Genomic DNA, 20,949 nt, shown 5'->3' with positions numbered 1-20,949 from the left:
GGAGGGAGAGAAAGAAAGAAGGAGAAAATTAAGAATGAACAAAGGCGGTGGCGGGTGGGGGCGGCGGCAGTGGCGGTGGCGGTGGCGGGAGAAGAGATGGAGAGAAAGAAAGAAAATTAAGAAAGTGAGGGAGGGAGAGAAAGAAAGAAAAATAGTTATGAATGAATGAATATGGAAAAGGAAAAGGATAATTGGGTTAAGTAGGAAAGTTTATTTTCTTTAACGAGAATCAAAATTACCGCCTCGCAGAAACACACACACACACATACAAAACATAACACACACAGACACCACGACTCGAGAGACCGATTCCGAAATTTGGTTCTTTTTTTCCTTGCATTTCTCTTTGTGCATTTCCAGGAGACCCCCACCCACCCACAACCATATTTATTTAAGTAGATATTATGTAAGGAAATATGTTTGAAGATGGACGAATGCCTAAAATTACAGAGATATTGAAAAAAATAAGGAAGATCTTACCAAAAACACTCAATATATATTTTGCTGTAACAGCAACATCTGCTCAAATATAGGCATTGGCATACACCTTTATACAGATAAGCAGTCTTACATAAGGAGAATATACCTCAGTGTCTTTAAGCATCAGCAATTACAAAAGTTATATCCATATACAATACTCGAACTCAATACTAGTTCTGAACAATTTGCAAGCATATAGCACACGAAAACAAAGTGAATCATGTTCACGACTCACTCATGGTGGTCCAGAGCTCTCTTCTGACGAGCTCTTCTCACTTGAGCTTTGTTTCTTCATAGAACGCTCTTTGACTTTGTATGCCCATTCAAGTCCACCACAATAATGAAGAGGTGGATTAAACCGTTCATCTAACATATCTGGTGGTAAAAATGCACCATTCTCTATGAGAAACCGAATTGCTTTCTTATTCTTCTCCTTCGCAGCATGATGAAGGGGAGTCCCTATATAAGTCGAGTCCAAGGAAACATAGAAATCAGAGCTTGCCTTCAAAGAAAAATAACCACAATTATTGGGAAAACAGAGAAATAAAGTTTATCACGAAAAACTTCCGAATAACCAAGTATTCCTCATATTCCCAACTGCTCCCATGCCTTCATTATATCACAAAGGACCCTGGTCAGGGGATCGAGAGAGAGAGAGGGATTGACCAGGAGCATTTAGAAAGATAAGGAATACTCAGGTATTTGTAGTTTTTCGTACTTAATTTTGCTAGCTTACATCCACAGCCAATTCTCGTCCGTGCATCAATATTGCCACCACGTTCCAACAGCTCGTCCATAACTTCAATATGCCCACCTGCAGCTGCAAGATGCAAGGGGGTAACCCCTGAGTCTTTACGGCCTGATGAGATTTCGTTCACATCCATACCAGAATTCACCAACCTCCGAACCTTCACATAAGGAAGAGCAATTTGAATCTAAAGTTTTGTAAAAAGCCATAAATCGCACCATAAACATTTACCTCTTTCTTCTAGATAATCACAGGAAAAGCACAAGCCAAAGAACTCACAAAAGATCAGCAATTAAGATGGTATAACCATAAAAAGAAAAGCTTTCCTAGTCTAAAGGCTCTTCCATACCAGAATTCACCAACCTCCAAACCTTCAAGTAAGGAAGAGCAATTTGAATCTAAAGATTTGTACAAAGAAATAAATCACACTATAAACATTACCTCTTTCTTCGAGATAATAAAAGAAAATGCACTAGCCAAAGAACTCACAAAAGCTCAACAATTAAGATGGTATAATCATAAAAAGCAAAGACTTATCCTCCAGACGTAGTATGTACAATGCCTAAGCAAAACACTATACGGTTGCAGAGCCTCTTTATGATTCAGTTTACAGGCTAAGTTTTAAACCACCGGCTGAAAGAGGAATCCCCTGATTAAAAACATTTACTTATTTCATTTTGAAAATTGTCCCACTCAATCTTCAAGATCTATGTTTCTTTCAAAAGGGCTAAAAGGACGAAGTAATTTTAACTTATCACTAGTTCAATCTCACATCAACGTTCAGGGTAGACATAAGTATTTTTTGGAGTCAATTACAAATTAATCAATTCCATTAAAACTGAACACCACACCGCAGACTTGATTGACAGATATGATCAACTTACTTGAAGTCATTCCCTTAAAATAGCTGTGTCACTTCCGTCACCAGCAAAGCATTGCTCCTATAATTATCTTAGTAGAAACAGGAGCTATCCAGATTTCCAATTTACTTATTTTCGTAAATAATGTAGATATTTTGAAATGTACCCTGGTATTTGCAGGATTGGCAAACCTCACTTTTGAAAGGGTTGGACTATTTCCCAAGGGCAAAGTTTAAACCTCAATGTCACTTGGAACAATGTTTAATAGTTGCACTAGCTTAATTCATCAAAACTTTCTCAAAATCTAAATGGACAAACACTGTGGTGTAGTTAAAAGGCTTGCACTTTGCATCGTGAGATTATGGATTCAAGCCTCAAGTAATGTATGACCAAACCTTGATGTTTTCCGTTTGAGATGATGCACACTGACAATGCTCCTAAAGGTATGCACTTTACAAATTCACTCAGACAAAGAGTTCAAAAACAATAGCATTCCCACGGGGATAGAGACATGGAAGCCTTACTTCTTCAATGTCGCCTCTCTTTGCTGCAACATGGAGAGGAGTCCAGCCCCGGTCATCTCTTCCCTCGTATTTCTTCAAGGACAGACTACGTCTTGAGGCACGGGTATGAGAAGACAAACACCGATGCAGACTCACCACATCTACACTCATCTTCCCTTTCTCTTCTACAAAGCTCATCAACCACAGTGCTAATGATTTACTTTCTGTATCAGTTTCAACGTCAACTTTTCAATTTCTGTTCTATATTTGAAGGATGAAGGTAATACTATAGTGGATGTTGTTCTTCCTTCTAAGGAGATTCCAAAATAGTCTGAACAAAAGCAATTTGAAAACAAAGCAAACGTTTAACAAACAGTATGATGAAATACAATCACAGTTATGGAATGAATGCTTAGTAAGATTGACATTAATGTATATTTTCCACTTCCAGAATCATCTTTTCTTTGTTCTAGGTAAAGCTCACCACCAAAGTTTCTTGTATAGTACATGCAGAACATATGTGTGTGCAGATTCACTGTATCGTTTGTTCTATGAGTACTCTTCAAGTTTCATAAAAATAATCGTGTGGAGTTCTCTCACTAGAACAACTTTCTGTGATGTTCTCTGACTGGATCAGTTCTCCTTGTCCTATGTTGCATATGTAGTTTCATTAACACCGCGTAAGTCATGCTTTCGTGATGAATCTATTTTTGTGCTTTTAATTCTATATTCTGAATAAGGATGCAAGATAGTTTAATGATTATGAAGTAAAAAAAGAGATATTCATTGCATACCTTCAAGATTCAATCAACACAGCTTCTATGATGATTTGTTGCTCGGATAGTTTCTTGTGATTTTTTATTTTATCGTAAGATACAGAAAAAATGGTGTATATACCTGATGAAGACAGATAAAGATAATTTATGGAGAGAAAACGAAGGGAGAGAGGCCAGGTCCAAGCACTCTGAGATTATGGCAAAGAGAATCGAAGCAAGCGATGGTGAAACGACGACAGAGTGAAGAAACCGGAGGCATCCCGATGGTGATTTTGTCTCGACGAAGAAGATTAAGAATCAACAGAGATTCTTGCTAAGACCCTGGTCTTCTGCAGAGATTAACGCACACGGATCTGATCTTATCTGGTCGAACCTAATCTGATCTATTGTGATCAGAAGATGAAGGATAGACCTTTGACATACAAGTCATTCATCGAATGTCTCTCTGTCTCTCTCTGCAAGAAATTAGGGTTTGAAGGAACAGGCGCGGAGAAAAGGATAACGAGGAAAGCAAGGTTAGGGTTTTCTGTGTTTGTGAGACACTTTTTAAGGGAATTTATAAATATGGACCTTTTGGTTTTAAAATCCAAAACATATTATGGTTTCGTTGAATGAGACTACTACTAGGCTCATATACATACATACAAATACAATACATTGAAACTATGCCGATTTGACGGGCATGAGACGGACGAGCTGCATTCCAAGTCAGAACACGCTCACTCAATCCTCACTTGTGCTTGATGAGCAAATATCAATCAATTAGATGAGCTGAACATCAGCATTTTTTCAAACCATCCAGCCAAGGAGGGATGATAACGAGAAACGCCAATGTTTGGTTAGGGATCGAAAACATTGTGGGCATGAATATATTTTATCAATTGGGTGTTTTGGATTTGAGCTAGGATTTCTTCAAATGGAAAAAGGAAAAGGGAACGAGACAATGTGCAACTTCGTGAACAACTGCCACTTTCTAATAGAATGAGCAAAGAATGTCGTGCAACTAAAATTTCTACAAGTGACCACCCACACCAATGATGCCCACAAACATGCCTAAAAGTTGTGCTTCAAATGTGGGTTCGACCCAACAATAAGCATCAAATGTCACATGTTTGCTCATTCACTCCACAAGTTCGTTGGTACAACTCCAAAAATGAGGAGCTAAAATTGGTTTGCCCCTTTACACCGAGGCATATGGTTGGCCATGAACACATTTTAGTGGTCACAATGTATAGCACCAAATGTATTGAAGTGGTAGCTCTCAAAACAAGGATCTGATGTGGCAATGAGTGAAGTTGTATTAAGTGATCTTATGCATATATGGAGTGATTAAGCATCCCAATTTAGTACACTGAATATGATTATGACACTAGCTTTAAATCATAACTAATAAGACTACGACCAAGAGTCCCGAAATACTACAAGACATTGCGTCCAAAACACAATATGAATGAACTTGTTTGTATCCAATGTATACGTGGATTACCCTTGCGAAAGAGATGTGTCTTCACTCAAACCCAATAAGCTTTGTTTTTTTATATATATTAGTAGTCGGAAACCTCAAAGTGAGGTATAACCTTTGTTTCTACCTTTGTTTCTACCTTCGTTTGTAAGTGGAACAATTTGTTAAAGACGTATGGACACGCATAGCGTAAACAAGCTTTTTCATATGCCAAGGCAAACTTAATAAAGCGAGGCATTCAAAATCACTTGAATAAACAAGAAAACATACCTTTTGCCATTAGATGTGATGCAATCAATTCAAAAAGCTCATGTAATTGCTTAAATAGGCATTGAACATACATAGTTTTGACTCACAGTGAGTGCTCACTATTTCCAATGCTTATAGGTGATAATGTCAAGATTCTCATCACATATCAAACTCGTAATCTAGTTTTTTTCCATCCAGAAAAGGAGCTATTTTCTCATTAGCTAGGAGATATTTTTATAGAAAGACTAGACAAGTATGTATATAAGTCAAGAATCACCCCCCCCCCCCCCACAGAGTTCAAGAATACGAGACTATGTACATATCCACTCTTACTTTCTACTTAATGTAAGTAGGTATCTAGAGCTTTAAACTAGTGGCAATCATCATCGTCCAGCACAAGCTCGGTTCGCCAACCTTCAACAGAAGGTGAGTAGGAAATAGCCAACGTGGGGGCTGGTAGTTCCACCTCGGGTTGTTTCCTCCTTGCATCACCATTGGTGCTTACTCTAGTTTTAATGTCAAGTCCATGCATGTGAATTGTGTTTATAATGTTAAAATATGTTTCATCGCATCATCAAATGGTGTTGCATTGCATAAAGTAGGATTTGCCCATATATTACGGAGTTACATGGTGAACCCATTAACACAAGATAATGTTGATATGTGAAAAATGAGCATCATTCCATTCTTAAGCACACCATAGCATAACATGTTTCATGGGTACCATTGTCATCATTCCCATATGAAACCTATGAATTATTCATCTCACACACACCTCTTCGAGTGTTGTAATGTAGACAATTTCCTACTCATAAAATAACATTGTCATTGTTGAGTTGTAGACAACTAGAGCTTTATTATCCTAACTACAAATTAAAGAGCTACAAGTTAATGGTGGTGGAGAGATGCTAATGGTAAGATGGTTTCTTTCTTTGACTACTCTGTAAATTTAGGTAGGGAATTCCAACAAAGGGGGGGTCTAGTTATGTCGGCTGCAGCTAAGGTATGGTTAAATAATAGTATGCATATGCATTCAGTATTGGCATTTTGGAAATGGTTGCGGGCTTTACAGATTCCTTGCAAAATCATTACATTTAGATGGTTGTGTGTACACTATGCACTTCCAGTCTTGGAATGGATGCATAGGGAAGAGGGAACCAAAACTTGCTATTTTTGTGGGCTTCACTTGGAATCAATGCAACATGCCTTATGGAACTGTATGGCTGCATGTTATGTTTGGAAACGTATGTTGCGTCTCATTGATGTTGCATATGGACCTAATGTGATTACATGGGGAAACGTCTTTTGGATGGATGTAAATGTGGATAAACATAATTATGAAAGGGAAAAGATATTGTTTACCCTTCTAACTATGGGAAGGCAAGTTAAAGATATACCATACTCAAGCCCAAATCGGTTGAATGTGGATGACACAGTATGGGCTACGATATTGTCGGTGGTTTTATGGAATATTTGGATAGGTCGATGCCAAAACGTGTTTCAGCCAATAAAGCAAAATCTTGTTCATTGTGTGAAGGAATTTTGGTTGATGCTTATCTCAATTCTAAACGGTCAATATGACTCCTTCATGGGTAATAATGAAGATATGATTTTTCTGAAACAACAATGCTTTTAAGGCAAATGGAAGGATTTGTTAGTTCTTGTGGAGAGAAATGACAAAATGGAATGGCAATATGTACCCCCACGATGGTTGTTCTCTCCATAGGTGGAGGTTGGTTTCAATTATGACATAATGGGGGATATCTTACCCGCCACTAAAATGTATCATTATAGGTTTGTATTTGCTTATTGCATTGGTAATGGAAGCTATGGTGTAGTTTATGTTTAAAAAAAAGGAAACAAGAAAAAAGAGAGCTAGAACCCATCACATGAAGGTTGTAACCTCATGGTTCGCTTATCAATTATAACGAGTTAACACCAAATGATTTATCTATGATGAAACTTGAATGTATCCACAAAACAAATGTAGCATTGTGTTCATGTATCTATGTTTCCGTAAATACATATATTTGTTATGTGCACACTTATATACATGTATGTTCAAATCCATGTATCTAAATGCATTGCACCTACTGCTTTGATGGGGATGTGCATGTTGTGCTCTAGCACAACAAGAAAATGTTCCAACCACAAGGTTCACAAAAGCATGGGTTGACTATATTTGTAACAAATTTTACGTAGTTTGATAATAAATAGAGACTAAAAGCTTTTTTTTTCTCGTGACATCAAGTAAGAAATGGCATATTGTACCCACCTCAACTTTCATCACACCAACCTTTATTTCCTTGTTCCCACTTGATGTGAATGTGTCATAAGGCTACTATATTCACATGATCACATGATGGTGCACAACATTGATAGAAATATGTTGAGTTCAAGTGGGAGTTGCCAATTATTGCGAAAACATCTCACATGTTGCTAAATATTGACATATAGACTCTCGTCCCTCTTCTCAATACACATTCTTTCTACTCCATCAACACAAACAATTAGTCAATATATTGACATATAAACTCTCATCTCCCTTCGCCTCAACACACATTCAATCTACTCCATCAACACGAACAATATGTGAAAACCAAGGACATTGTTTCTTCCATATTTGGGAATGAGATGGTGTGCGCCAATGAGTATTCATTCACCTAACATGACAATTCCATTGAAACACAAGAATGTTGACCAAATCGTGCACCACACTTATGTATGCCCACTCAATAGTGGACAAGTTAATATGATCTATCTATTCATATCTCACATTAAACCTCATTTATTTTGCCAACATAGAATCTTTTACCAAATCCAAATGTTTACTCTATCTCCAAGGCTCTTGCAACACCACCCAATAGTGTATTTCACCAAACATTGCACATTTCCAAGTAGAAGAAAACTACATACATGGTGTGCTAAATTTCTGAAATTTCCGTGTGTCACTATTTCTCATATTTCTTTATGTTATTGCACATCCTCCCTTATTTCTCAATACAATCAACCAACAAAATGTGGGATATATTCCACCTCTAAAAGGTTTTTCTATTGTGCGTACTCTCAAGGATGAAGAAGGGGCAGAAGTAGACAAGAAAAGAAGTAAAACTTCCCGTCGTCGCTTAGCGGGAAGGTGAGAGACTCATAAGTTCTTTTTGAGTGTACATACAAAAAGGTTTCTCCTTGTTTGTTCGTTTCCTTTGTTGAGTGAATGTCTATAAGAAGCGGGGGCAATGTCGTCCAAAGATGATGAATAATGAATGACGAGGTCATGTGGGAAGAGGCATATAAAAGACATTCATTCGTCAAGATGAAAAGAGCGGAGGAAGCGAGGGCCTATTGGGGAATGTATGTATGTATGTATATCAAAGAAGCCTTTTTTTTTGTGTGTTATTTGTTATTGAAGTGCATTTCGTTTGCGTCGATGGGGTCATGATTCATGAACTTGGGGATGGATTCTTGCACAAGAAGAATGGGAGCCAACAGAGAGCCAGCTCATCAGCCAATGAGAAACGTAGGTGCTCCAAAAAGCTTAGGTTTGCAGGGGGCGCCGCGCCACCGTCCGATGGCCAATTTGTAACGGACGGTGAGGATTGACCGCCTAACCAAAGGGCGAGGCTGCAAGAGGAGGGCCGTCCGATGCCAGATCCCACGGCCCAGATCTAAAGACGTACCAGAAATGGCAGGTCAAATCTGCCAGCCTGGCCACAGAGGTTAGAGAGAGAAAGAGAGGAGAGAGAATGGTAGAGACTGAAGAGAGAGGTGTTACTGTTCGCGGCTATGGCGACCCTTTCTGTCTGTCAAGGTTTTACAGTATGATCGTGAATCTGCATAGCTGGAGAGGCGAAGAAGAGAAACGAAGCAAGAAGAAGAAAGAAGAAAGAAGAAGTAAGAAAGAGAGAAAGACGAAGCTTCTTCGTGATACGACAGTTCATTCACAGCGATATCGAAATTCTCGTGCTGTTGTCCTGTTTTTTCTCTTCGTTTCCTTCTGCACGATCTTTCATCAGGATACGTCGTTTATCCGGGTCTCCCGTGTTCATCACCAGTATATCATGGCTTGAGGATCCCGTCGTCTCTACAGGTATTCCCTGAAAAGCAAAATTATTTCTCGAAGAAATATCTCTTCACTTATTTTGTCAATCTGTGCACTCAGATTGCAGTAAATTCCTTCTGTTTTCTTGAATCCTTCAAGCTTATCCTTCTTCTTTATAATAAGCTAGCTCATTTATGCATAACTATCGCTGAAGCCATCCAGGTCACAGTATAATTTCTCTTTCGTTCTGTGAAAAATTTATAAAAAAATGACCTTGCGAGTTTCTTCCTTTAATGAATATATCTGGCCTTGATGATCTCTAGCTACAAATAGTTTTTTGAGCGACTCTTTAAATAGAAAACCATTTCAGTTTTTGGAGTGAAGTTTCTTCCTTTTGTTATTCCCTTTGTGCTTCGGGTTGATATCTACAACTGTATATATATGACAAAAGTTTCATAATGTGAATAAGCTCCTTGATAGTAGTAATTCAGCGATTTTCATCAGAAGATGACATTACAAGTTTCCTGCTTTTGAAGGAGTATGTATTGGCTCCACAATCCCTTCCCACTAGGTAGATATTCAAGGTGATCTCCACACAATTGTGTCAAATTTCACAGCTTGAGGATACAGATCATATTGTTGTGCTGTAAATTATTCCTATCTTGCTTCCATTATGCCCACGACGCATCCATGCAAGCAAACGTTTCCATATAATTATGGCTGAAGCTCAAATTTCTCTGTTTCTTCCCTCAGTTTTTTCACCAGATAATGAAATTGAGTTTTTCATGCTCTCTACAGTTTACCTTACCTTGGGAATTCCTTTCACATAGGTTATTTTTGAAGAACAAATACATCAAATTAAGTCAATATTTGCAGTTATCCCGTGAAAATCTTTTCTTGCTGTAAATTATTCCTTTCTTGTTTCCATTGTGCTTGTTATGCATTTAGTCAACAACCAGTTTCACAACCAAAATTTCTTCTCGCTTCCTTGAAGTTCATCTGGAAACTTCCTTACAATTTCATGATTACTCACTTTTTGAAGGCTTTCTGCATGAAATCTTAGCAGTTTTCAATGTTTCTGTACTCAGAAAATCTTGTTTGCCTCAAATTCAAATTCTTCCTTTTTCAATTCCTTTATGCTTCCAGTTGTCTATACTAGAAATGATTTCTCTGTAACCATGGCCATTGCTTGGATTTATTATTTCTTTCTGCGAATTCTTTCATGAAATGACCATGTAAGTTTCATGCTTTCCATAGTCTATCTTTCCTCGAAAATACCTTCTTCGTGGTCTTCAAAACTGCTCTAGTTTTTAAACTTGCTGTGCTCAGGCCATCTTGTTTGTTCCTAATTCTTCCATTTTCTCTGATATTTTTATGGTTCCAGTTTTTCCATACAACAAATAGATGCAAACTGTGAGGAGAGAGAACAAGGTTTTCAGTGGTAGCTAGTGCACAATAGAATTTCCCTTTTCAAGATTCATGCTTTCTATAGTGTCCTTTAGCGTGATAACCTTGTCTATACAGGGAATGACAGCAGGTTACCGCATATGAATTCCCCATAGGTTGACAGCTGTAGATATCAATGACATCAGGCAGAGGCATATAAGAGCTGTAATGGGATAAGATTAATCTGAGCCAATCTCTCCTTGTTCCCCATCCATTGTAAGCTCTGGGGTCCTACTTCCATTTGTGTGTATTCTCTTGTAGTGATGTTTTTATCCTTATTGAATGCTTCTGATTGATAGGGTTACCATTTTCTTTTTGCATTTTTGTTCACTATGTTGAAGGTCTCTTTGTTCATTTCTGGTAGACATAAGTATGGCCTATTGTCTCATCACACTTCATTTCATTTCTATAAGTGGTGTTTGAAGACTCTCTCCTCTATGACAGGTTCTGTATTGTCAGTCTGGATCGGATAACATTGTCGGATTTGGAATTTAATAGTCAAATTTGAAGAGCCTGGGAGCTTCGGTTCAACTTTTCAGATTGCTCACCATAAGCTTGTGAAAATCATAAAAGCATGCACTATTTTTAGTAAACTTTCTTCAGCACTGCACGAGAGTGAGAAAAGATTTCATATTGTACAGCTACACAAGGCCCCATATATATGTAAGGAATGCCCCCTGACAATGTTTACTGCACACTATAGACAGACATGAAGGCAAGTGGTCTCTGCTTGCAAAAGTTTATTAAAGAATTTTGCTGTGGAGAACCATGTCGAGGCCAACTATTGCGGCCCAGTTCCATCAAAAGTCCAAGACACTGAATGGAAAATATGTGAGTATCAGTATATCTGCCATGCTCTCATCAATCATATGATAAGAGAAATGGATGAGTTTGTCTTTGAATAATAACAAGGTTTATCCCTACAAGGTAACAAACTAGAAATGAATGATGCTCATTTCATTTCCAGCTTTTGGGTGATGAGATTGGTAAAGGAGCATATGGAAGGGTATACAAGGGTCTGGATATGGAGAATGGAGATTTTGTGGCAATCAAGCAAGTATCGTTGGAGAATATATTTGCAGAGGATCTTGCAAGTATTATGGTATGATGTGTAGTCGCTAGCTGATCAGAGTACCGAACTTTGCATGATTTCTATCACTTTGCTCACTTCTAATTGCAGAATTTTTTTTCTTTTATGTCTCACTACGTAACTAATCAAACACATGTGGTTTTACATGTTACTGCAGCAAGAGATTGATCTGCTTAAGGTATGATTTCTTATTGGGCCAGTCGTCCTTTCTAATGAATTTCTGGCCATTGCCAGGTGGGACTGAATTTCTGTTTTGGATGCAGAATCTTAACCATAAAAACATAGTGAAATACTTGGGGTCTATCAAGACCAAGTCCCATCTCTACATTGTTCTTGAGTAAGGAACCTGCCTATTTCAATTACTACTTGGAATGTAATTGGCAATAAGCTGGCTGCTTACATTATATAACTGTGTATTCAGATATGTAGAAAATGGATCACTTGCAAGTATCATTAAGCCTAATAAGTTTGGAGCCTTTCCCGAGTCGTTAGTGGCTTTTTACATTGCACAGGTAAAATGCTTTTAAATCTCTTTTGAATTTCATGCTGACCTATGTTGTAAATGATGAAGTAGTAGATATTTCAACAGTTAAAGATAGGTTCTTCATGTGAATAATTACTTGTACGTAAAAGTGGTGTAATTCTTATGAGTTCTAGGTTCTGGAGGGATTGGTCTACTTGCATGAGCAAGGAGTCATTCATAGGGACATCAAGGGTGCTAATATTCTTACGACCAAAGAGGTATATTCAATCCTTGGTCTGTGTAGCTTTTGTCAAAAAGGAAAGCATGCTATCAAGTGTCTTGGAATTTCATGGGAAGTGTCATTTGCCTTTGTGAACTGTGTGAGCCAATTCAGGGGAAGCATTGTTTTGAAATTTTGTTTTGCCTCAATTGACAATGAAATGGAGTCTTATAATGAAGCATACCCACACATCTATAGATAAATGTACACATGCTTGTTAGTCCTATGATATTGTAATCATGTATGCGCTTCAATGATCCAATATTAATATAACCTAATGTCTAGAAACTTCATTTTTGACTTCTCCAGAAAGGTCCTTCATTTTTTGATTATGTGGCTTTTTTTTACCTCTGAAGGTTTTGCAACTCTTCTTAGTAAAACATTCCACCCACTTTTATAGAAATAGATCATATAGTGGTGACATTGTTTGAGGGATGGTTTGAGAATGATGCAATATATGTTTGTACAGATTTTCAAGTGCAGAAGTGTGTAAACCATGGAAACCCAGTGCACAAGATGTGAATTTTGTGTCACATAATTTAAATTCTTGTCCACATTTTAGCTGTATTTGGTTTTAAGCAGACATATATAGTCTGCAAGCATACTAAATTTTCTGGTATTGCCTGGAAAGTGAAGCTTGAGGTTGATCTCCCCCCTGACCCTAAATATAAGCATTGTCGATGAAAATATCAGCCAAATGATTGGTAAAAGAGTTTACATTGTGTGGTAGACAAGTCAAATATCAGGTTAATGAGGCTGGCAGATACATAGGAGTTTTTATGCAATATACAAAAATATTGATAATCTTGCTTACTGTGAGAGCTGATTGGCATTCTCATTTGAAGTTTTCAATCTGAACTTAACTCTCCCTCATTCCCATTTCTAAAAGTTGTCCATTTTGTTTTCTCCATATAGATGGCACTTAATGAGTTTATATAACAGAAACTCACACACAGTTTTCTATTTATTATATTTGCAGGGTCTAGTGAAACTTGCAGATTTTGGTGTAGCAACTAAACTTACAGAGGCAGACAATAATACAGATTCTGTAGTGGGAACTCCTTATTGGATGGCACCAGAGGTATGACCTTAATCTGGGAAGACTGTTTGTGTTACTTAGGGTTTCAGGTTTTTCTTTATATGTTGTAAATAAAACATTTGTCTGATTGTAAATTTAGGCTCCAAAGAAAGGAATACACGATACACACTGCATGCATTATAATATAATTTGCTTTCATTTCTCAGGTGATAGTGATGTCAGGTGTTAGTGCTGCTTCTGACATCTGGAGTATGGGCTGTACAGTTATAGAGCTCCTAACATGTATACCACCATATTACGATTTGCAGCCAATGGCTGCTCTGTACCGAATTGTTGAGGTGTGAGTTTCTATATGTCTGCTCTATTTTTTTAAAGATAAATAAACTTTGAGAGAGCTTTCAAAGAATTGCAATTTTTTTATTGATTTCTCTTTTGGATTAGAAGCCAAATTTTGAATGCCCTCAAATCACAGTGTAATAGTGTAAGACCCGTGTTTATAAAGATGGGAATGGGAAATGATTTATTCATAATGTGAGCTTGTAAAAGGATCTTCTTCATCAAAACTTTGTCAATGTGGTGTCAGGGTTGCTAAATTGAGTCAGATCATGTTGCTTAAATTGAAATGATGATTTCCCCTCTGGACATTCTTGAAAAATTATTGTCTTGTTTATCTTTATTCAGAGTGACAATTTGTAGGCTCACCATAGCTAGAACATTAAGACAATTGGCATCACACTTGTAATAATAATCTGACCTGGGAATGTGTTTTTTAAGTAGTATTGGGTTCCTGTTTCATGTTTACTTTCTCTTGATAGGATGTTCATAGTTTGATCCGAGTTAAACTATTGACAACAGTTTTAAAATAATTGAAGCACAAATAAAAACCATTATTTATGATATATACTTCAAGTATTTTCAGAAAAAAAGAATAGGACATAGTAAAAAGCTAGATGTATCGATTCTTATATCGGAAACAAGAAAAAACTCAAAGATTTCCATTTAGATTGTCTAATCCTGAATACTGACCAGCATGTTCTTAAAATCAGGAGAAAAATCCACCTATACCGGAGCACTTGTCACCACTGATCACTGACTTTTTGCATCAATGTTTTCGCAAGGTAAATAAACATAGATTCTACTCTCCTCATATTCTTTCCAAGGTTTATGGTACACACCTGTATTCTTTGCTCGTTACCTTGTGTAGGATGCAAAGCTGAGACCAGATGCCAAAACACTGCTCCAGCATCCCTGGATTCAGAATTCTCGGCGTGCACCATATTCATCAATACCTGATGAGAAACTGAAGTAAGTAGTGGTCAGTTTTTAGCGTCTAATACCATGAATGTATTCTCATGCTCCCAGACTGGAATTTAATATGAGCTTTCTTTAATGTACACATATATACCTATAAACCTATGCATCTGTATATGAGAAGCTGAATTAAGTGGTAATCAATTTTTAATATGTAATATCATGAATGTACTCTCATGCTATCAGACTAGAATTTAATGTTAACTTTCTTTAACATTTACATATACACATTTAAGGCTATACATATGTATGCACGTATACCAATAGCTATGCACACATATACATGTACATTATAATATATTATTACCTATTTTCTTGCATATAGATATATACTGATTGCATTTGTGTATTTACATCTTATAATTGAATATAGGGTTCACTGTTGATTAATTATTTAGAAATACAGTTAAGTTTCTAGAAATAGGAATAATGCACATGTGGAGATAGTACAGTTCTAGGATGCTTTAATACGAAAATCCGTCTATACAGACATCCAGTTCAAGACATTCAACTAAATGTTGAGAAAGTTGTTGAAGATGGAGTAGCTACAGACGAACCATCATCTAAGACTACAGGGGCATTTGTTTCTGTAAGTCATTTGGTCAGCTTCTTATTACTTCATTATTACATCATGAGACTCATTCCTTTTATTGAAAATTCAGTTGCAGTTAATGAACTGTATAATTTCTTTTTATAAATGAATTAACTTGACATTATTTTGAAACATAAGAAAATATTCAATTTATTTGATGCCAAGAATAAATATTTTGTGATAAATCATTGGAATCCGTCCTGTATTTGGAATGATGGATGAAATTTTGGTGCATGCTTTGCTGATCAGGATGATGATGTGAAGAATTTCTCTCCGTTAAGAAGCACAAATGAGGCAGACCATACTTCCAATCAAAACTTGACTATTGGTAAGAATATACCTATCCGTATTTCCCGCAGACTTGCAGAGCAATTGGCTAATAGCAAGGATGGAGTCACTATGTCCGAGTCTGAGGATGTTAGAGTTGGACTTGAGAAAACAGCTAATGTGAATGAATTTAGAAGTGTCTCGTCTATGTATTCCACTCCGGAGCAGGATTCGACTAGCTCTCTGACAGTAGCAGGAAATGGTTCTTCTCTGGAACGAGTGCAGAATGTTGAAATAATAACAAGTTTGAAGGCAGAAAGTTTCTCAGAGCAGGAGGTAGTGATTTCACAGTTTACTCTCTGAGCAAATAATTGTTCTAATATGATTTCTATCAGTTGTTTTTGCCATTTTAAACATCCCAAAATATGATGAAGGGGAATTTCCTTATATTTCTTTTCCCTTGTCTTGTACAGTCTAGGAAGTTCGTAGCAATAGCTTCAACAGGAGATCTTAGCAGATTCAGTGATACCCCTACAGATGGCATGCTGGATGATCTTTTTGAAAACCCTGTTGGCAAAAGTCCAAACCTGGTGACTAAGGATACCTCCTCTGATTCTGCATTTCGACCTAACCAGACACATTTTCAGAATGGAAATACTAACCTGGCTGCCACTCTCAAGGCTAAAATAGCTCAGAAAAAGGAAGTGGGGGAGATTTCTCATAGTGTGAAGAAAGGTGAAATGTTTCCATCAACAAGAGACTCTGGAGAAGAAATTGATGCTGGACTTGCAGACTTGGTAAATCTTACCTGTGCTTTGGATTTTAATTGGAATAATAAGCCTCACTCTCCAGCATAAGAACTCACTCTCGGCACTTTTAGTAATCACTGTCTAAAAGCAGCCATATTGCACATATAATTAAGTTCTTTTCTAATTTTTACCGTCAGAGTTCTTACACTTTTTTACTTACAAGTTTTATAGATGACCTTTCGAACTCAATGTGTGGAAATTACAAAGCTCATCAGTCTTTTGAAACCAGAGGAGTCTGAGGATTCTATATTAAAGACATGCCAGAGATTGATTTCTATATTCAGGGAGAACCCAGAACTGAAAACACATCTGATATCAAATCATGGTGTTATTCCATTCACAGATATGCTTGAAATGAAAAATAACCGGGTAATGATGCTGACCACCCATGCCCCAGTCTATATAAAATGCAGGATATATAGATTATTTTTTATAATAGCTTTTGTTATATATGCAGGTTGTTCATGCAGTTTTGCAGGTTATAAATCAATTAGCTAAGGATAATCCTAACTTCCAGGAAAATGCTTGTCTTGTTGGCTTGGTAAAAACTTCACTTTTGGTTAAATTATCAGCATCTGTTTTCAACCACAAAAACAAACATCTTTTTCTTGTTGCATATGTTGTTTGAAATTGTAATATTCAGGTTCCAGTTATTATGAGTTTTACTGGTTCGGAGTGCTCCAAAGAATTGCGAATACAAGCAGCTTATTTTGTGCAGCAGTTATGCCAAACAAGGTGAAACTATTCAGACTGTTCACTTTGTTGTGTCGTGTATAGCATTGAAGCACATTTGTAGTATACTTAACTTTAAATTTAAAGTGTACAATGGATTCCATAATATGCATAGACATCGGAGGCTTGTTTATTTTGTGTAATTTACACCAGTGAATGCAAATGATGATGTTTTCAATTGAGAGAGAACTCTCATCAACCTCTTTTCCTGCAATGGATTAAATTTAAATTTAAAGTGTACAATGGATTCCATAATATGCATAGACATCGGAGGCTTGTTTATTTTGTGTAATTTACACCAGTGAATGCAAATAATGATGTTTTCAATTGAGAGAGAACTCTGACCAACCTCTTTCCTGCAGTGCTTCAGCTTTACAAATGTTTATCGCTTGCCGTGGTCTTCCGGTTTTGGTAAATTTTTTGGAGGCTGACTATGCCAAATATAGGTAAGTCTTTTCTTTGAACTGCCATCCTACCACCCCAAAATGTTTTTTGGAATAACTAAATAAAGTGGGAGCTGTGTCTATTTATTTGCAGGGAGATGGTACATACAGGAATTGATGGCATGTGGCAAGTCTTTAATCTTCGAAGTCCAACACCTCGAAATGACTTTTGCCGCATATTTTCTAAAAATGGTGTGCTTATCAGGCTTGTAAACACACTACACAGTTTGAATGAAGCGGCACGTCTTGCTTCTACGATTAGTTCTGGAACTGAAGCAAAGACGGTGCATTCACGGTCTGGGCCTCTAGAATCATCTCATGTTATGTCTGGTCAAATGGAAGGTATAGGTTTCCATCCTCGTTCAGGTCAATTGGATATGGCTTATCTACATGCTAGCCATCTGGCAACTGATTCTACACGGCCCCAATCTGGTATTTCATTGAAGAATATCGTCAATCATGCTGAAACAAAGCAAAGTCCTGCACCAGTGGAGACGAGCATTGCGTTTCCCAATTTATTTGAGCAGGTTGCTGCAGACAGTGGATGGTCATCAGCAGGGCATCAAGGGAAGCCTCCTTTATTCAGAGTGGATAGAGAAAACTTTGATCTTGGTCCACCTGATGTAGGTCCTCTGGATGGAGATCAAACAAAGCCACTTTTGGGAATTGGTGATAATTTCAAACAGGCACAAGACCAGTCATGGTTGTCACTTGATGCTGCTCAGACTCGTGGGGATGGGCAGTTAGAATCACTTATAAGTCTTCTTGAAAAGAACCCTTCTTCAAGGCCGGTATCCGGACAACTTGAATACATTCGGCACCTCCATGGTGTGGAGAGACATGATAGTATCTTGCCTTTGCTTCACCATACGTCTGCAATCAGAAAAAACGTTGCTGAACTTGACTTACTCATGTCTGCATTTGATGGTAGGCCATCTTAATCATAAACTCAGGTTCCCTTAAATACATATAAATGTACACCCACATACATATATATTTGGGCACTTTGTACAAAATTTTTGTTGTTATGTATCTGGCAGGGAATGGGAAAGATGGTAATATGATCGAGCTTGCACAGTCAAATCTAGGTCCTAAATTGTCTACAAATTCCTCAAGGAGTGTGGCACAGGCACTTGGAGGATCGGGCTCATGTGATACTGCTGCATCTACTTCAGGCTTGATTTCACAATCAGCATCTGGGTTTCTTTCAGTTTCTGAGGCTTTCAATGGTAGACCAGCTAGTGTCACCTCCTCAGGTTTTATGTCGCATATGGTTTCAACACTTAATGCTGACGTTGCAAGAGCATATTTAGAGAAGGTTGCAGATCTATTATTAGAATTCTCTCGCGGGGATGCGGTGGTGAAGTCACATATGTGTAGTCTCAGTTTGCTGATTCGACTTTTTCAGATGCTTAACAAACTGGAGGCTCCTATTCTCCTGAAGGTAATAAACTGAGGTCAAAGTCCATCTGGATATATGCATTGCCTGAAACACTCTCAGCATTTCTCTTCACTTGCAGACATTAACATGCATAAAGGAGCTTTCGTCAGATCCTTCTACTCTCGAACATCTTCAGAGGGCCGATGCTATGAAGCATTTAGTTCCTTTTCTTGAGTTGCGTGAAGGTCTACTAGTAGCCCAAGTTCATAATGAAGTATGCACTTTTTTCCACTAGTAATCCAAGTTTTTATTGCTTCAATCTGCATCTTTTGCTTACTAATAATATTTTTCTTTTTGTATTTGAAGGTGTTAAATGCTCTTTACAACCTTTGTAAGATAAACAAGAGGAGACAGGAACGAGCAGCTGAGAGTGGAATTATTCCACATTTGATGCACTTCATTAAAATAAACTCTCCATTGAAAAGATTTTCTCTTCCTCTTCTATGTGATATGGCACATGCATCTCGTTATACTAGGGAGCAGCTTAGAGCAAATCAAGGAATTGAGCTTTACCTCAGCTTACTGGATGATGAAGATTGGGCTGTGACTGCGCTTGATTCTCTAGCAGTTTGTTTGGCTTCTGATAATGAACAAAGGAAAGTTGAACATGCTCTGCTCAAGGCTGAAGCTATTCATAAGCTTGTGGTCTTTTTTCAATCTTGTAGCGACCAATCGTTCGTGCATATTTTAGAGCCTTTTCTCAAGATTATCACGTAAGATTCTGTTTGTTTGTTTTATTCCTGTGAATGGTATTTCTTTTGCTGCACATTTATCTTTGTGATGGGTTGCAGAAAATCATCTCGAATCAATATCAGCTTAGCCACATCTGGACTGATTCCATTACTTGTGGCAAGGTTAGACCATCAAGATGCGATTGCGCGCCTCAATCTTCTTAAAATGATTAAGGTAGATTTATATTTCCCACCATTATTAAAAGATTTGGCTATTTCATGGTTTTTGGACAACGAAATGCTTAATTTGTGTGGGTAATTCTTTAGGCTATTTATGAACATCATGCTCAACCAAAGCAGCTTATTGTTGAATATGATCTCCAACAAAAGCTTCAAAGGTTGATCGAGGAGCGACGAGATGGTGAACACTCAGGTGGCCAAGTCTTAGTGAAGCAGATGGCAACATCTCTTCTGAAAGCTCTCCACTTCAACTGTGTGCTCTAATGTAATGATGGCATGCCGCAAAGTGTCTGTATTTTTATATTGAACCATTCTACTAGATGTATTGGTCTCCCCACAATGTTTTTACCCTCTTGCTGATGGTGCAAAGTTTTGACCCTTAAATCATGCTGCAAAGGAGCATGTATAGTTTTTCTTTTCTTTCAAAAGAGGATTGAATTTGTATACTCTGCATAAAACCCACTTCATTTTCATTCCAGACAAATGTCCTTCCGGCTTGTAAAAACGTTGAGCGTAGGGTTCAGTTCTATGATTTCACTGTGGCATTTAATGAAGTTGCCACATTTTTCATTGTAAAGAAATTCGAAATTATATTTATCACCTTTTTCTGTCATAATTCATGTTTCTTTGAAGTTTTCTAGTTGAAGAGTGTTGTGTGTTAATCTTTCCTAACAATTGTACTAGAAAGTAGTTTTATCTTAGGGGGTATATTACATGAAAACCTGTTATCAGTTTTTATGGATAATTGCAATGGCTTTGAAGATTAGTTTCATACATTCCTCCCAAACTTGATCTGCAAATTGGGGTCTTGTGACAAATTTATTTGTTTTAGGGTTTAGTTTTACTTGTCACAAGTGTGCTTGATTCTCTATTTCAGCTGTAGGTAATAGTACATTTCTGTTTGTTCGCTTCATAGCTATAATACGATATGTGACATGACTACAAGTATAACACATGAGGTGCATATACTTAACATAACGTTTCATTGCTATAATATCATGTGGCAAG

The 20,949-nt window shown here is 37.4% G+C and overlaps 2 protein-coding genes across 2 annotated transcripts; one reads left to right on the top strand and one right to left on the bottom strand.

The window, feature by feature from the left end:
• Positions 1-480: 480 nt before the first annotated feature.
• LOC147866881 (phytochrome-interacting ankyrin-repeat protein 2-like) lies at positions 481-3,887 on the bottom strand. Its single transcript, XM_087317394.1, has 3 exons — positions 2,613-3,887; positions 1,217-1,388; positions 481-939 (listed from the first exon to the last, which is right to left on the bottom strand). Exons 1-3 carry the CDS (start codon positions 2,787-2,789, stop codon positions 716-718), a joined length of 573 nt encoding a protein of 190 aa, XP_087173520.1. The 5' UTR covers positions 2,790-3,887; the 3' UTR covers positions 481-715.
• A 4,921-nt stretch (positions 3,888-8,808) lies between these two features.
• Positions 8,809-20,550, top strand: LOC147866880 (MAP3K epsilon protein kinase 1-like). Its single transcript, XM_087317393.1, has 24 exons — positions 8,809-9,165; positions 11,008-11,394; positions 11,531-11,665; positions 11,811-11,831; positions 11,917-11,990; positions 12,075-12,165; positions 12,311-12,394; positions 13,376-13,477; positions 13,642-13,773; positions 14,482-14,553; positions 14,640-14,740; positions 15,236-15,335; positions 15,588-15,941; positions 16,079-16,402; positions 16,586-16,783; positions 16,872-16,955; positions 17,058-17,149; positions 17,509-17,592; positions 17,684-18,516; positions 18,630-19,033; positions 19,110-19,244; positions 19,337-19,743; positions 19,822-19,936; positions 20,029-20,550. Exons 2-24 carry the CDS (start codon positions 11,332-11,334, stop codon positions 20,203-20,205), a joined length of 4,182 nt encoding a protein of 1,393 aa, XP_087173519.1. The 5' UTR covers positions 8,809-9,165; positions 11,008-11,331; the 3' UTR covers positions 20,206-20,550.
• Positions 20,551-20,949: the final 399 nt, after the last annotated feature.

The sequence above is a fragment of the Azolla caroliniana genome, unplaced genomic scaffold (assembly GCF_043228905.1).
Source record: "Azolla caroliniana isolate FFs.n. ecotype wild unplaced genomic scaffold, voAzoCaro1.0.p SCAF_3, whole genome shotgun sequence".
In the NCBI taxonomy this organism is placed as follows: Eukaryota; Viridiplantae; Streptophyta; class Polypodiopsida; order Salviniales; family Salviniaceae; genus Azolla; species Azolla caroliniana.
This window is presented reverse-complemented; position numbering and strand designations above follow the sequence as displayed.

What these genes read in the sequence shown, in the direction of transcription:
- LOC147866880 (XM_087317393.1), top strand. Translation starts at nt 11,332, where the DNA reads ATGTCGAGGCCAACTATTGCGGCCCAGTTCCATCAAAAGTCCAAGACA. An exon ending in ATGCTTGTCTTGTTGGCTTG is followed by an intron (nt 16,956 to 17,057) that starts GTAAAAACTTCA and finishes TGTAATATTCAG; the next exon opens with GTTCCAGTTATTATGAGTTT. An exon ending in CAGCAGTTATGCCAAACAAG is followed by an intron (nt 17,150 to 17,508) that starts GTGAAACTATTC and finishes TCTTTCCTGCAG; the next exon opens with TGCTTCAGCTTTACAAATGT.
- LOC147866881 (XM_087317394.1), bottom strand. Translation starts at nt 2,789, where the DNA reads ATGAGCTTTGTAGAAGAGAAAGGGAAGATGAGTGTAGATGTGGTGAGT. An exon ending in AGAGAGGCGACATTGAAGAA is followed by an intron (nt 1,389 to 2,612) that starts GTAAGGCTTCCA and finishes CCTTATGTGAAG; the next exon opens with GTTCGGAGGTTGGTGAATTC. An exon ending in GACGAGAATTGGCTGTGGAT is followed by an intron (nt 940 to 1,216) that starts GTAAGCTAGCAA and finishes CGACTTATATAG; the next exon opens with GGACTCCCCTTCATCATGCT.